We start from the raw sequence: 17,031 nt of genomic DNA, 5'->3' as shown, positions 1-17,031 counted from the left end.
CATGATGCATAGATTTTTATGACATTAAACTGTGTACTTTTTGGCCATCACTTTTTTTTCCTCCTCCCCTTCAGTCTACGTAAAAAGAAAACCGTAAGCCTTGTTTAAAAGTCTGTCAGATGTTTAAAAAAAATAAAAACCCAGAGCAGCAAGCTTGGTACAGCACAGTTAGAGCCCACAATGTGTAAAGTGCATCAAAACCGGTTTACAGTACCTGACTTCTGATGCATAAATCTCCAAACATTGTCAACTCTGTTATCTCAACACCACACTAATTGACACGGAAGTGACATCATTGTAAAGATAACACAGCACACATTTGTTATTTTAATATAGGTGACCAGCTCCACACAGCTTCTGGTGCATAAACAGATCCTTTTTTTTCCCCCTCCATTCTCTTCATTTTCTTAATCGTTTCTTTTAAAGGGAAATAAATATAAACGTAACAGTGTCTTTGCTTCCTTTCCAAAAGGTGGCAACCTCAAGAAACAAACGAGAGCTTTCAAAACTATCATGACGCGCTGCTGCAAAGTGACCTGACATTAAGCCCACTTGGTGTTAACACGGAGTGCTACAGAATTTACGAAGCCTGCTCCTACGGGTCGGTCCCTGTCGTGGAAGATGTAATGACAGCAGGGGATTGTGGGAATTCCTCCGTGCTCCACAATGCCCCTTTGCAGTTGCTGAAGTCTATGGGGGCTCCGTTTATCTTCATTAAGACTTGGAAAGAACTCCCTGCTATCTTAGAGCGAGAAAAAAACATGAGCTTACAAGAGAAGATTCAGCGGAGGAAGAAGGTTATAGAGTGGTACCGACAGTTCAAAGCGCATCTCAGACTGAAATTTCTTCAAGCGCTGGAGAATACCTTTCTGCGCCATGATAAAGGCAGTTATTAGTACGTCGATGCTCCAAGGAGAGCCTAGCAGAAGAAAAACAAAATCTAAGATCCATTTTCCTTGGTTTAAAAAAAAATGTCTGGACACAGTGGATTGCATGCCGGATTATTCCTGTGACTCCATTTCAGTAACTGCACTAGCTTTTAAAAATGAGAGAACAAGAGTACTCCAAATAACGTCACATGGAAGTTGTTTGTTTGTTTTTATATCCAGTCTATACAGACTGTCCCTGTCTCCTCTTCCATTTGAGCATGTTGCTCTCCGGCTCCCTCTACTGGAGCACCATCATTCCACATGCCTTGCTTATTACAGCTTTCTGTTGTTCCTACTTGCTCCCTTCAACTTTTCTTGGATTGCAGCTTGTGTTTGTGCAGTTTGCGCTTCAACGCTTGTGGACCCTTTTAATGCCAGAGAGGCCTGCAACACATTGCAGCGCAATCTGCATTTAAAAAACAGCTAAATATGTGTGGCCAAAACACAAGTATTTCAAATCCTGGCTTTTAAAGATCCTGCATAAACAGTTTGTTGGGAGCAGTCCACATGGCTCTATATATTAGGCAATCTGCCACTTCGAATAATAATCTGAAATGTCATTTTGAATTTAATTAAACAAGGAATGTTAAGCCTTTTCTTACTGGTGTTTTTTGTTGTCAGCCACGGAGCTGCTCATATGCTTCAGTTGTTATAGCCTTCGTGCCCCATAAGCACCCACACATGTCCATCACTATACAACATACTAAGCTGTAGCGGGAGTTCTCCCTAGTTTGCCTCTGGTGTTTTTTGTTCATTAGTTTAAACTTTTGGAAGTGTACGTTCTTCTCTTCTGAAAGTCCTAATGCCGGCTGACGTTTCACTCCCCGTCTTACTCCTTTTGGCCTGAGTCGCGAGTGACATTGCATCCATTCTCTCATTGAAAGTAGATATGGGTGACACATGGGCTCACGTTTGTGGGGAACATTAACGTTTTGTCGCGAAAAAGTTCCGGGGGGTGGATTGTAGTGGTCACTTGATCCCAAAAAGGGTCACGTGACTTATTTATTTATTAAAAAATAATAATTTCAGCAAATATTAAAAAAACAAAATTGCCACATTTCAATAAAATTACCAACATTTAGTGCAATATTTTAAAAAAAATAAACAATTCCCCCTAAACATTGGCAAACTGAACTAGCGGGATCACCCATCTCTGCTTGGGACATGTCTGTGATAAGAAAATGGTGAGATTCCATTCAAAAGGGAATCATTTTAGTGGTATGAAATGCTTCAGTATTGTGTGTGATGCTAGAGAAAGATCACCTAATTGATATAATGTACCATGCTTGAGCAGAATAAAAAGTCATGTTGAATCGAGCATTAAAGAATGATTGTTTGAGGAATGAAACGCTTACGTTTTATTTGAGCTTACAGTCTGTTCTAGATGCCCGTACCGTAGCTGTCTGCTTGTGCTTGTTCTGAATCAATCACCGTGATTTATTGCCTTTCGTCTATGGCAGTAGGATTGCATCTCTCAGTAAGCATTACATACTGTGATTTACAGTGTGTACACTGGTGGAGATTCACTACCTTGTAGTATGTTTAACCCAGGGGTGCTCAACTCCGGTCCTCAAGACCCCCTCCCCCCCCCCCCCAACAGGTCAGGTTTTCAGAATATCCCTGCTTCAGCATAGGTGGCTCAGTCAAACACCGGGCCTCTGATTGAGCCACCTGTGCTGAAGCAGGGATATCCGTAACACATGACCTGTTTGGGGGGGTCTTGAGGACCGGAGTTGAGAACCTCTGGCGAGTAACTGCCATATAAATCGGTGGTCTTTAATGCAGGATTGCAGTGTGTTTAACCCATACTGGAGATTAGGGAATTTCCCCCCTGGTGTTATATAGACCCTGGAAAATGTTGATTTCAGTGATTGAGGCCCAACAAGGTTTGCGAGGCCACTCATGCAGGAAGTGAATGAGAATGACTTGACCAATGTAAAGTCTTGTCTGATTTGCAAGCATGTAGTGGTGAACTTTCTTTTGGGTAAGGTTTTTCTTTCTGTTAAGCACTATTGTAAATAATGTACTCTGCCTATGTTAATAGCCCAGGTATGTATTTGCCATGTTATAAGTCAGTGCTTCTAATACCTTGTAGACAACCTTATGTGCTATTTATGTCTGTATTCTGAAACGTAAAATAAATTATACTTTTCTGTGTTGATGTATCTTTTCAATATAGTGTCTGATATTTTTTAGTTGGGCGTTTTATGTAAGCAAGGATGTTTCATCAATAAACTTGCTATATTCTAATTATGCTCCAGGTTTCTATAACGGCCACAAAGAAAGTACACAACATTAGCACTGTCTCCATTACAAGCTTAAGGGTGTGCCGTCTGGTAAGATTAGACCTCACTGAGCCAGATACTTTTTTTTCTGCTTAGATTATATATGTTTATTTACTTGCTGTCAAAGTGTGTGTGTGTGTGTGTGTGTGTGTATATATATATGTATCTCTAATCTCTAATGCGTCATTAATGTACACAGCGCTTCACAGCAGTAATACACGTATCATATAAATAAGAAATAATACAGATAACACATAAAGGGAATAAGTGCTTCAGACATAAAAGTAACATTTAGGAATAGGATTCCCTGCTCCAGAGAGCGTACAATCTAATTGGTAGGTAGGAAGAACATACAGAGACAGTAGGAGGGCGTTCTGGTAAGTGCATCTGCAGGGGGCCAAGCTTTATGTATAGTATCAGCCACGGAGCTACTCGTATGCTTCGTTAAGCAGGTGTGTTTTTTAAGGTGGATAGAGAGGGTGCTAGTCAGATATTGAGGGAAGGGCATTCCAGAGGTGTGGGGCAGTCCGTGAGAAAGGTATAAGGTGGGAGAGCGCTTTAGATACAAAGGGGGTAGAGAGAAGACATCCTTGAGCAGAACGCAAGAGTCGGGATGGTGCATAGCGAGAAATTAGGGATGAGATTTAAGAAGGGGCAGAAGAGTGTAAAGCTTTAAAAGTGAGGCGGAGAATTGAGTGTGTGATACGGGATTTGATGGGAAGCCAGGAGAGGGATTTTAGCAGGGTAGACACTAATACAGATTTAGGAAAGAGTAGCGTGATTCTGGCCGCAGCATTTAGGATAGATTGTAGGGGAGGCAGGAAGGCCGGACAGCCCGGAGGTTACTGTAATCGAGACGGGAGAGAATGCGGGTCTGTGTCAGTTTTAACATGCAAGCAACAGAGGAAAGGGCGGAAGCCAGATTGTATTAGTTAGCATTAGTTATTTTAGTGAGGGCTGTTTCCGTGGAGTGAGCAGTGCGGAAGCCAGATTGTAGAGGGTCTAGGAGAGAATAGGTGTTGAGAAAATGGAGCAAGCGAGAGAATACAAGATGTTCAAGGAGTTTAGAGGCAAAAGGCAGATGGGAGACAGGATGATAGTTGGAAAGACAGGTACGGTCAAGCTTGCTGTTTTTGAGTAATGGTATGATTGTTGCATATGTCATCTATAGGGGGTACACGCAGCGTCGAGGCTGATGGGAGCTCCCTAGAACAGCTCCGTGGACTCCGGCAAGATCGCGGACTAAAGCACCCCCCAAACTGATTCTTTTCATCTGAAAAGTCTTCCTCCCCCCCACCCCAACGTTAGCAGAACCTGCAGGGAAACCGCCTACGAAGGAGAAAAAATTGCAGCCTCCAGAGATGTCCCGTTTCTTCACAAGAAGAAATCTCCCGGTTCCCGAAATAAAAGATGACGCCCACACGTGCATACACAGGAACAACAGGCTCAGCCTCAACAACAAGAAAAAAACTTTACAGATTCAGACCAAGAACAAAAAATCAAGAAAAACCCAAATCGCCCCAAAAACTGAGTTATTCAAAGAGATGCAGGTTTTTTTTTTTTTTCAAATGGCTCTGGATACGGCTGTGGCTGAATTTAAAGCGGATCTGACTTCCCTGACTGAGAACGCAGCTGGAAAATAAACTTGAAGAATCCCTCCAAGGTTCAATCGAAGACTAGTTATTTAGACTTAACGACAAAATCAGGACCCTGAAAGACCTGGAAAGAAGGGAAAACCTCAGGGTAAGAAACATTCCGGAAGCAATTGCTCTGGAAGACTTGCAACCTTATTTAACAAAATGATTTACCCAAATAGCTCCGTCTCTTCAAACAAGTGATCTGCACATGGACAGAGCACATTGAGCTCTGGGCCCAAGATTTGCAGACCCTCTGAAAAGCAGAGTCGTAATAGTGTAATTTTACTATTACACCACTAAGGAGAAAATAAGATGTTGCAGGAATCAAGAATATCTGGACTTTGAAAATTCCAGGATTCAGATTTTCCAAGATCTCTCGACACCCACAATTTCAAGATGAAGCCTCAGCTCAATTACAGCAGTCCTCAGAGATAACGATATTCGTTATAGATGGGCTTTCCCATTTTGTTTAGTCGTAAACAAAGGCGGGAAGTTTCGTTAAGATACCCAGAAGAGGCCTAGGAACCCGTGCGCCTGCACACAGCCGAGCCCTAAACCGTAGAGAGCTCTGAGGCCCAAAAGATCGTCGGGAGACTCACAACACGGAGAAAGAGGGGGCCGTTCGGAGGATCCCGAGACCGCCCTCCCGACCTGAGGGTGCAAAAAGTCCTGTCTTAACGTTCAAAGATTGGTCGGATTGAGGAAGAGGTTGGCGGACCAGAGTTCGTGGTCTGTGGCAAACTTTCTTTCTCGGCGACCTCTTCAATATTTTTGCGGGCTCTCGAGGCCCCTTGGGGGCTAGGAGTGGAGACAAGAAACTAAGAAACGATTTTCTAATAGACTCAGTTATTTTCGTTAAATGAACAAAATGTACTGTGCGCAACTAATAAACCTCTAGTGATAACAGTGATCAGTTATGTGTTAACTAATACCTTTCTAATTTTAAACCATAAGGTAAACCACAGTGTAAAAAATAAATAGTTTTTTACATAACTGTGCAATGTGGAAAATAGAGCGTCTGCTGCTGTGAACCAGGGGGCGGCTCGGCACCCCCCAAAACACTAAGGATATGGAGACAAAAAAACATCGCACAACGCAAATAGTGAAGTATGAAAATGACAAGTGTATATTAATAAAAGGGATAAATATTCTGCGTACATCAAGGTGCTAGGATATAGACATTGAGTGTGTATAACACACAAGTTACCAGTCGGCAGCTGATAGTGCAGGAATCAGGGGCTTTTTTCCTTCAGCTGGGCTCCAGGTAGGTCAGGTGATCTGTGGTTTGCAGTCACATTAGGAGGGTCCCCAAATTGATCTACAGTCAATGCAGCCACAAACGCAAATGGGTAGGCTGACTGGAAGCACAACTGCAGTGAGTCACACTGTCGCTCCGTGCTGGGGCACTGCGGAATGATGTCACAGTCACGTGGATCTCCGATCAGTGTAACCACAAACGGAGACAGGCAAGCTGGCTGAAGGCACAACTGCAGTATGCCACGCTGTCGCTCCTTGCTGAGGCGCTACGGAGTGACGTCACAGTCACAACTTGAAAGTTCATGCAGCAAGAGTGGAAAATCGTCCTGAAAGTGCCCAAAACGCACAGAAATAATACAGTAGCAAAAAACATATAGACCAGGGTTAATCCTACGCGTTTCGTAGTAAAAACTACTTCAGGGAAGGACGATTTTCCACTCTTGCTGCATGAACTTTCAAGTTGTGACTGTGACGTCACTCCGTAGCGCCTCAGCAAGGAGCGACAGCGTGGCATACTGCAGTTGTGCCTTCAGCCAGCTTGCCTGTCTCCGTTTGTGGTTACACTGATCGGAGATCCACGTGACTGTGACATCATTCCGCAGTGCCCCAGCACGGAGCGACAGTGTGACTCACTGCAGTTGTGCTTCCAGTCAGCCTACCCATTTGCGTTTGTGGCTGCATTGACTGTAGATCAATCTGGGGACCCTCCTAATGTGACTGCAAACCACAGATCACCTGACCTACCTGGAGCCCAGCTGACCGGAGAGGAGATTTCCTCAGAGGTTGTGATCGAGTGCAGAGGTGTCCCTGAGAAGGAGAACATTACAGCTGCTGCCCCAGCCTCATGCTGAAGGAAAAAAGCCCCTGATTCCTGCACTATCAGCTGCCGACTGGTAACTTGTGTGTTATACACTCAATGTCTATATCCTAGCACCTTGATGTACGCAGAATATTTATCCCTTTTATTAATATACACTTGTCATTTTCATACTTCACTATTTGCGTTGTGCGCTGTTTTTTTGTCTCCATTTTCGTTAAATGTCTGCGGGCAAATAGATTTTAACGATTTATTTATTTATTTTTAAACTAATCTTGCTAGGGACCTCATTTATATTCCCGAGTATTAAAGATATAACCAGTAAATCCTGTAGGAAGCAAGAAAACATTTTAGTATAACAGGTAAAGGTTACATTGATCCGAAGGGAAATGTTTACTCTCCAGTCTCTTTAGTTAAGAGGGGCAGGAATTTAGTAGATAAGAACTTTGGAGGAATGGGTAAGAAGGAGTCCTAATTAACAGAGTTTGGGGAATTGCCCTGAAGACCTCAAGGCTCATGTGCACACACACACCCACCCCACCCACTTTGGGCTTCTTTTAGTCCGTTATTTTAGTCCAGAGAGGGACCAATAGTTAAAAGGTTTTAGGATGGACAGTAGGTCCATCCCTCCCATAATCCTTTTGTTGTTTTCTATTCTACTCTACTTTCTCTAATACCTTTCCCCCTTCCAAGTTTTTTTTCCCCCATGTACCACCACAGATCAACAGGGAGGAGGCGTCTCCTTTCCCTTAAAGAGGTCCGTAGTAAGTCATTGGGTCCAGGTAACGACACCGACACACGCACACTCTAATTCACACAAGAGAATAAGCAGAGAGTTAGACTTGACATGTAAGCCATGACTAAGCAATTACCTATAAAAAGTAGTCTCTCTAAATGTAAAAGGACTAAACTCGCATAAAAAAAGGAGACTATCCCATAGAGAATTTAAGAAGATGCAGGCGGATATTTTGTTTTCAACAAACAGAGAAAACCAATGCTACATCCAATATGACAAAAATACACAGTAAAATACTTATATATTCTCTTGAAAAGGGGTCATTTAGTTTAACCCTTTGGCCAAAGCGTTGTAAGCTTGCGAGCCACGATATTATTTAAACAGATGTCCCGTTTCAAATCAAAGCAATAAAAAGAGATAAGGTGGGTAGATTTATAAAAGGTAAGGGGTCTCTTGTTGGGAATTAAGGTAACTTTAGTGAATATTTATGCTCCTAACGATCAGCAAATTGAATTTTTGAAATCTATTCTAGGATAAACTAAGGAGACCCCCTCAGGGGATATAATACTAGGTGGAGATTTTAATATGACCCAGAATCCCGATCTAGATAAGTCCTCGTCATTAAATCAAAAGTTGGCTAATGATGTATTTAACAAATTAAAAGGCTTTAGGAAACTCACAAAAGAATTCACACACGGAGATGCATGGCACATTAAGAATAAAAAACAAAGAGATTATACTTTTTATTCTCCCCATCACGATATCTATACAAGAATTTACTATATATTTGTCTCACGAATCTTTTGGATCAAGTCGCTCAGACAAATATTGGCCCTATAACATGCTTGGACCACGCCCCAGTAGAAATGGTCCTGAAACCCCCCTTTATTAGACCCAAGGTTTTCCAGTGGCGATTAAATGACTCGCTTTTGAATCAAATCCAGATCGAGAAGGATATAGGAAACTCATTGGTAGATCACTTTAAGATAAATAAAGGTTCAGTTATTTTGATAGCCTCATATAGGAAAAAATTAAAACTCTAAACCAGGTAAATTTAATGGCAAAAATAATTGAGTTAGAACAGGAGCATAAAAAGTGCCCATGCAGGAAGATTTATTAACTTCTACGCCAGGCCAGAGATGAATTACATAGATTAAGATTGGAAGATACAGAAAAGGCACTAAAGTAGACCTGCAGGCCTATTATGATAAGGGTAATAAAGCAGATAAGTTACTTGCAAGTAAATTAAGAGGGGTAAGAATTAAAACACAAGTCTCAGCGATAAGATGCGGTAAGGGGAGGTCACATCTAACCCTTTCCAAATTGCCAAGGAGTTTTCTAAATATTATAACAAATTGTATAATCTAGATTCATCAGACCCCCCCCAATCTCAATAAAACATGCATAGAACAAATAGATAGTTATTTACAGACTTGTGATCTTCCAAAGCTGTCCACGGAAGATGTGAAGGGTCTGAATGCTAAGATAAATATATTAGAACTAGGAGAGGTTATCAAGGGTTTGAAACCTGCAAAAGCCCCAGGCCAGGACGGGCTCTCAAATCTTCTAGACCTGTTCAATAGTTTTTTAAAGGGTACCCAGATTCCTATGCAAATGTCTAAAGAAAATTTGGTAGTTATACCTAAAGAAGGTAAAGATCCAACGAGTTGCGCAAGTTATAGACCAATTTTTCTTCTTTAATACAGATTTAAACAGTTATAGTAAAATACTGGTGAATAGACTAAATCCAATTCTTCCCCATCTAATACATAATGATCAGGTAGGTTTCATAAGTAAGCGTCAAACCTCTGATAATACGTGTAAGATTATTAATATAATAGATTATTTAAAACTTTCTAGACCTAAAGCAATGTTATTAAGTTTAGATGCTGAAAAAGCGTTTGAAATAATTAAATGGGATTTTCTAGAAAGAACAATGAAAGTTTTTTTTTTCTGGTCCACTTTTGAAAGGGGTCCAGGCCTTAAACGATTTCCCCAATGCCTTTTTAAAAATGCCAGGAGGGGAGATAAATCAAATTTAAGAATGGTACTAGGCATGGCGGTCCATTATCTCTCCTGCTTTTTGCGTTAATGATTGAGCCTCTAAGGAAAAAAAACAAATATACAAGGTATTAAAATCGGTCCAGAAAATTTTAAATTCTTTGTTTGCTGTTATTATTCTGCCAATCTCTAATCCCTTGACTTCTCTTCCCCATTTACAAGAAGCGCTTTCTGAATTTGGCTCTCTTTCTGTTTATAAAATTAACTCTGCCAAATCAGAAGCACTACATTTAACTTCATCAGACACTGAAGCAGTGTCGTAGCTAGACATTGGTGGGCCCCAGGGAAAATACATTTCAGGGCCCCGTTAATATTAATACTGACTAGAATTTTTTCTCCCTCTCCCTGATCCTCTATTTCAGAGGTGCGCAAACTGAGGTGGCGCGCCAGATTATCTGCAAGGGGTGCGGTGTTTACAGAGGCCCTGCACGCTTCCTGAAGGCACTTAAATTTAATGCCAGGGAAGTGGCGAACGCCTCTGTAAACCTCACTTACCTTGGCCAGACGGCTTCAGGAGACGTGTCGCCATGGCAATGTGACCACATTGTTATGGCAGTGTGATGTCATGGCACCCAGAACCAAGGGGGCGCGGAGAGGGGGACAGCTTGCAGGGGGGGCGCAGAAGAAAAAGATTGCGCTCCCCTGCTCTATCATCATCCCCCATGATCCCTCGTCATCGTCCCTCATCATCGTCCCTCGTCATCGTCCCTCGTCATCGTCCCTCGTCTTCATCCCCCCTCGTCTTCATCCCTCGTCTTCATCCCTCGTCTTCATCCCTCGTCTTCATCCCTCATCTTCATCATCATCACCACCACCACCACCTCTCCCCCTCCTCATCTCCTCTCCCCCCTCTTCCTCATTATCATCATCTCTACTGCCTCCTCCCCCCATCCTCTCTTCTGCCTCCCTCTGCTCCCATATATACACACAAACACTACACCATATACACACATACCATACCATATACACACATACCATATACATTTATATTCAACATATAAAAAATCCACTAAATATACAACATATACATGCACAGAATTCATGAAACACACATGTGCATTACAAACACACACACGCTAATAAACTCAGACATACACAAAGACACACACACACACTTACCAACATAGAAACACACACACACACACACACACCTACAAACAGACACTGCGAGCCGTGAGATGCAGAGAGGAGCAGCTATGTAGTGCTCTGCAGCGCCACATGCTGCCCGGAAGTGGTTAAGCAAGAAGACCTCCCACCTCCCGTTCTGCGATCAGCTCTGCACTCCACAGCCAGCATCCTCCGCTCTCTTCGTACCCACCCAAGCCTGTCTCTCTGAAGAGAGACAGATGGGCCACCGACAGAGGGGGAGAGGGGGCCCCCCAAGAGCACGGGCCCATGGACTGCCCGTGCTATAGCTACGCCCCTGCACTGAAGTAAAGCTAATTAAATTACATTTCAATTACCATTGGAATAAATCAAGATTTAAATATTTGGGGAACTTTCTCACCAAAAATTGCCATTCTCTTTATAAATATAACTGCCCAGAGCTCCACACAAGAATCAAACGTGATCTTTTAATATGGAATGGATTCCAAATATCTTGAATGGGCCGTGTTATATTAGTTAAGATGAATGTTCTCCCGAAATTATTATATTGTTTTCAGACACTTCTGGTCTCTATCCCGATAAAATATATAAAGGATTTATAGAATAAGCTTATGCAGTTTATATAGGGTAACAAGAGATGTGAATGCGTACTGCTAAAGACCAATAACAGGAGAATGGTGCTAGAAAATAAAAGGATACTGGTGGAGGGACCCCCAAGAATAATACTTGATTGAAGACAGGTACTGGGTGTATGGTTCCTGGATGGTAAACGCACTAATGAGGTGAGACTAGTATACACAATAACAGCAGGGGCCGTCAGCATATGAATAACCCTAGATTGTACAAATGTCCTGAAATCCATAATAAGAAAACATGTAGCAAGCAATTAACTCACTTTGAGTGCTGCAACGTCAATGTAGTCCAAAGATAAGGGGCCCTCAGGTGTGCCTCCGTCCGGTAAGGGAAGCGTAGAGAAAGAGGAAAAATGGCAGAGCACTACAACAAGTACCCAAATGGAGATACACAGGAGAGTGCGTTTCCCATAAAAATTTATTTTTTGGTCATGGAGACAAAGAAGGGCAAAGAGTAGCCCCACCAACGTTTCACGCTTCACAGAGCGCTTTATCAAGGTATACGTATCAAACTTTATTAGCATATTTATAGAGACAAACTAAGATAACTAACCAATGAACAAAGCACAGGAGCAGTCCGCCCTCCATGATTGCTGATAGTCTCACGGTGTGTATGAGAAACCTGCGTGCGTTCGCGGGCATGACGATCGCAAGTCCCGCCCCTGGCAACCAATCCAGAGGCATAACAGACCTGACAACCACTGTGGTGTGTGTTAGCGGGAGGGAGGAGGTGGGAGAATCGCGTCATCAGCCTATCCTGAGCGCGCGCATCATGAGAACTCCGATACTAATCTGGCCCACACACAGAGCAGGCACAGTGATCCACAGACCCAGGGGAGAACGTGCTTGCGCAAGACTAAACCAGGGGTCCACGGATCACAGAATGCACCAAGTGTAGGGTAGGAGAGTGCCAATGAAAAATACACACTACCCAAGATGTGACTGCAAACTGTGCTAATGTATTAAAGACACTAACACAAATAATTAAAATATATATTATAAAATATATATTTTAATAAAGTAAACATATTAAAGAAAAACAAACCTATCTTATCCTATTTTGACTGATGTTTCTCAAACAGGAAAGGTAAATATAAAATTATAACTGTACATATGTACATTCAGACCTAACCCTAATTCGTTATGGAGCTACGGGTAAGATAACATGGAGAATTGGGTGGTATACACAGAAGAAACCACATATTAACAAATATGGGTCATACAATTAATGAGGAAACATTATTTAAACTACTCCATCCATGCCTGTGTGATAGTTATTGATTAAACCCAAATCTGCTCAGTAACCTCAACTGGTACATCCATCTAGGCATACATATAAATATGTTTTGTATTTTGCATGAACTTTAAGCAGAACTTATTCCTTATATTATATTGCCATTCATAATATATGAGTGTCTATTGATTTAAATTTCAACCTTAAAAAGAGGCTAAAAACTTACCGGAAGAAGACTCCAAAATGAACATATAGTCAATGCAGCCAATCACATAAGCAACAGCAAAATGAAACAAAATGCAAAAAAGGAAAAGGACAAAAACAAAAAGGAATGTACAAGAGCAACATATTTAAGAGCAGCAATACTGTGAACATAAATAATTGAAATAACTGCGTACCTAAATGACTCAGAAAAACAAATTGTCAATTCTAAACTACAGTCAAAACAATTTATATAATCATCCACAACATTTCTTAAAAATAATTTGAAGACCTCAATCAGTATAAGAGACTCAATATCCGAGAAACATTCACTATGATGTCAGAGACCCTAGTATGTCAAATGACGAGAAACTGTACAGTATAACAAAAGGACGAGTTACTTATCCAGAAAGGGACCTAGACCCCAATCCGTACTGAGACCAAATGGTACCCTAGTCTTCATAGTAAATATCCAGAATAGTTCTCGTCGATTTAATGCATTCAATTTGTCACCACCCCTAATGGAGCATGAGACTTGCTCGATTCCCATAAAGGAAAAACCTCCCAAGCCACCCTGACTGCAACATGAAAAGTGATGAGACACAGGGTGCAGTAAATCACCTCTCTCAATTAGCCGCACATGTTCCATTATTCTAACCTTCAAGGCTCGAATAGTGCGACCAATATATTGTTTTCCACAGCGGCAGGTCAGGAGGTAGACAACAAAACGTGTGTTACAGTTAATGAATGTCCTGGATTTAAACTGCCGACCTGTCGCTGTGGATGAAAAGTCTGACCCTGTGCTCATATATCTACATATTTTACAATTTGAGCATCTAAAAGTACCAACAGGAAGAGAATTCCTCATGGCATCGTCAGAAGACTGGTAGAGGCTAGGGGATACAGAATTAGAAATTGTTTTAGCTTGTCTAAAGACGAATTTTGGTCCCTCATTGAAGATATCCTTAAGGGCAGGATCCATAGATAATACATTCCAATGTTTTCTAACTATGTTCTTAATCTGCTCAGACTGAGCACTGTATTGAGTAATAAACATAGGGGTTTGTACAGAGGAATTTTTCTTTTTATCTGTTGTTTTATTTCTAAAAATATGCTTTTCCTAAGTCAACCCTATTATAGCCTCTAGCTATAAATCTTTCCATCTCTTGATTGCTTGTTGAAGTCATCTGGTGTGGAGCAATTGCGTTTCATCCGTATGAATTGTCCCTTAGGGATCCCCTTTATTAATGACCTGGGGTGGCAGCTGTCCGCCCTCAAGAAGCTGTTGCAGAATTACTTTTTCTAAAAGTGTCACTTTGTATACTTTTGCTTTGATCAATAAACAAAAGCAAATCCAAATAGTGAATGTGATGATAATCAAAATTGTGTGTAAAATGTAAATTTAAATTGTTGTTATTAAGGTGATCAAATAATAATAGTGACTGTGCTCCCCGTTGCCAAATGAAAATAAGGTCATCTATATAACGTTTGTAAAATTGGATATGGTGTCTAAAAGGATTTCTATCTCCAAACTCCTAAAAATAAATTGGCATAGAATGGTGCAAAGCTGGCGTAACAAAAGACCAAGAGTTGTGAGGTCGGTTTTGCTTGCATCCAGAGAAAGATATTAAGAAATATTATTTAGCATCCCATTTGAAGCAGATTATTTTTGGGAATTCCCAGAAAAGACTAATATAGATGGATAGATTTAGAAAATTATATTTAATAGTTCAGCAGCACTACCGGCTGTTCTATGGAATAAAAAGTTTATAACATGTCGTAGACCAGACCTTTTTGATTTGGCGGTAATAAGATTCTCCTTTAAGATGTGGCGCAGGGTTAAATCTCAATATCGGTTCCTTCGAGACGTATACCCATTTTTGATAACCCTGATTTTGGCCCAGGATGGTTTACTAGCAGTTTTGATGTATGGAAAGCTAAGAATATCAAAGTTGTGGGGCATTTGCTATTTAAAGGTAAATTGTTACATTTCTGGGAATTTTGTCAGAAATACTCTTTCATGAGATCTGAGGTGTTTAGATTTATACAAGTTTGTCATTATGTAAGGCAGCTGTCCCTGGGTGGGATTTTCCCAGTTAGCTCTGTAATTGAAAAGTTATGTAGAAATGAAAACTATCAAAGGGGGATTATCTCGACTCTATTCAAGCTCTTATTTCTCTGGATATTAATGTCTCCTGCACCCACCGTTATATGGATCAATGGGCTCATGAACTGCAGACAGAGATCTCGTGGGAAGACTGGGAAGATATCTGGGACAACCCAACGAATACATCTATATGCACAATATCTAAAGAGAATAGTTATAAAGTTATTTTTAGATGGCACCACCTCAAAGGTTGAGGCAGATCTACCAAGGGGCCATGAATCTGTGTTGGGGAGGTTGTGGCGGTATAGGTGATATGGCCCATATCTGGTGGTTTTGCCCGGAAATACAGAGGTTTTGGGTAATAGTGCAGAATTTGATAAGAGAAATTATCGAGATAAGGATCCCTTAGATCCACTTAGGCTGCGGCCATAGTGCGCGCGATGTGAACAAAATACAGCAGCTCTATCAGGTCGGCCATAGTGCGCGCGACGTGAACAAAATACAGCAGCTCTATCAGGTCGGCCATAGTGCGCGCGACGTGAACAAAATACAGCAGCTCTATCAGGTCGGCCATAGTGCACGCAATTGAGTGCACGAGAAGGCACGGCAGAATTTTGAAGAGACAAATAATTTAGTTTTTTCGTGTGACTACCAGGTCACGTGACCGGTTCAGCCAATGCGGGCGAACCACCCTGGTGATGTCACGGCCACGCCTCCCCGTCGCGAGCGTATCTGAGTCCACAGATCTCTCAGGCGACAGGCGCGCGCGACTCCTTGCGTGCCTGCCCTATGTCCAATGCCTTAAAATGGTTCTGGGGAAGCCCTTGGAAAATGTAAATCGCAATAATAGCAAATTATTATTACACATTTTGACCGCGGCAAGATGTGCAATCGCAGGGGCTTGGAAAATTACCCAACCCACCTTCAAGAGAGAGATAATTCAGAGAGTAAACAAGGTTCAATTAATGGAGAGATTAACAGTTTATGTAAGACTTTCCGGTTGTGCTCTGCCATTTCTCTCTCCTATTGCATTCTGATTCCGGTTGTGCTCTGCCATTTCTCTCTCCTATTGCATTCTGATACCGGTTGTGCTCTGCCATTTCTCTCTCCTATTGCATTCTGATTCCGGTTGTGCTCTGCCATTTCTCTCTCCTATTGCATTCTGATTCCGGTTATGCTCTGCCATTTCTCTCTCCTATTGCATGCTGATTCCGGTTGTGCTCTGCCATTTCTCTCTCCTATTGCATTCTGATACCGGTTGTGCTCTGCCATTTCTCTCTCCCATTGCATTCTGATTCCGGTTGTGCTCTGCCATTTCTCTCTCCTATTGCATTCTATTGATTCCGGTTGTGCTCTGCCATTTCTCTCTCCTATTGCATTCTGATTCCGGTTGTGCTCTGCCATTTCTCTCTCCCATTGCATTCTGATTCCGGTTGTGCTCTGCCATTTCTCTCTCCTATTGCATTCTATTGATTCCGGTTGTGCTCTGCCATTTCTCTCTCCTATTGCATTCTGATACCGGTTGTGCTCTGCTATTTCTCTCTCCTATTGCATTCTGATACCGGTTGTGCTCTGCCATTTCTCTCTCCTATTGCATTGTGATTCCGGTTGTGATCTGCCATTTCTCTCTCCTATTGCATTGTGATTCCGGTTGTGCTCTGCCATTTCTCTCTCCTATTGCATTCTGATTCCGGTTGTGCTCTGCCATTTCTCTCTCCTATTGCATTGTGATTCCGGTTGTGATCTGCCATTTCTCTCTCCTATTGCATTGTGATTCCGGTTGTGCTCTGCCATTTCTCTCTCCTATTGCATTCTGATTCCGGTTGTGCTCTGCCATTTCTCTCTCCTATTGCATTCTATTGATTCCGGTTGTGCTCTGCCATTTCTCTCTCCTATTGCATTCTGATACCGGTTGTGCTCTGCCATTTCTCTCTCCTATTGCATTCTGATACCGGTTGTGCTCTGCCATTTCTCTCTCCTATTGCATTGTGATTCCGGTTGTGATCTGCCATTTCTCTCTCCTATTGC

The 17,031-nt window shown here is 41.9% G+C and overlaps 1 protein-coding gene across 3 annotated transcripts in view; it reads left to right on the top strand.

Annotated features, from left to right (window-relative positions):
* RXYLT1 (ribitol xylosyltransferase 1) overlaps positions 1-1,978 on the top strand; it is a 30,432-nt gene extending 28,454 nt beyond the window's left edge. For all 3 annotated transcript variants that reach the window (XM_075600383.1, XM_075600384.1, XM_075600382.1), the window contains one exon: positions 473-1,978. In XM_075600383.1, coding sequence (XP_075456498.1) covers positions 473-896 — 424 coding nt within the window. In that variant the 3' untranslated portion in view covers positions 897-1,978. The remainder of the gene's footprint in view (positions 1-472) is intronic.
* Positions 1,979-17,031: the final 15,053 nt, after the last annotated feature.

Source organism: Ascaphus truei, chromosome 5 (genome assembly GCF_040206685.1).
Source record: "Ascaphus truei isolate aAscTru1 chromosome 5, aAscTru1.hap1, whole genome shotgun sequence".
Lineage (NCBI taxonomy): Eukaryota > Metazoa > Chordata > Amphibia > Anura > Ascaphidae > Ascaphus > Ascaphus truei.
This window is presented reverse-complemented; position numbering and strand designations above follow the sequence as displayed.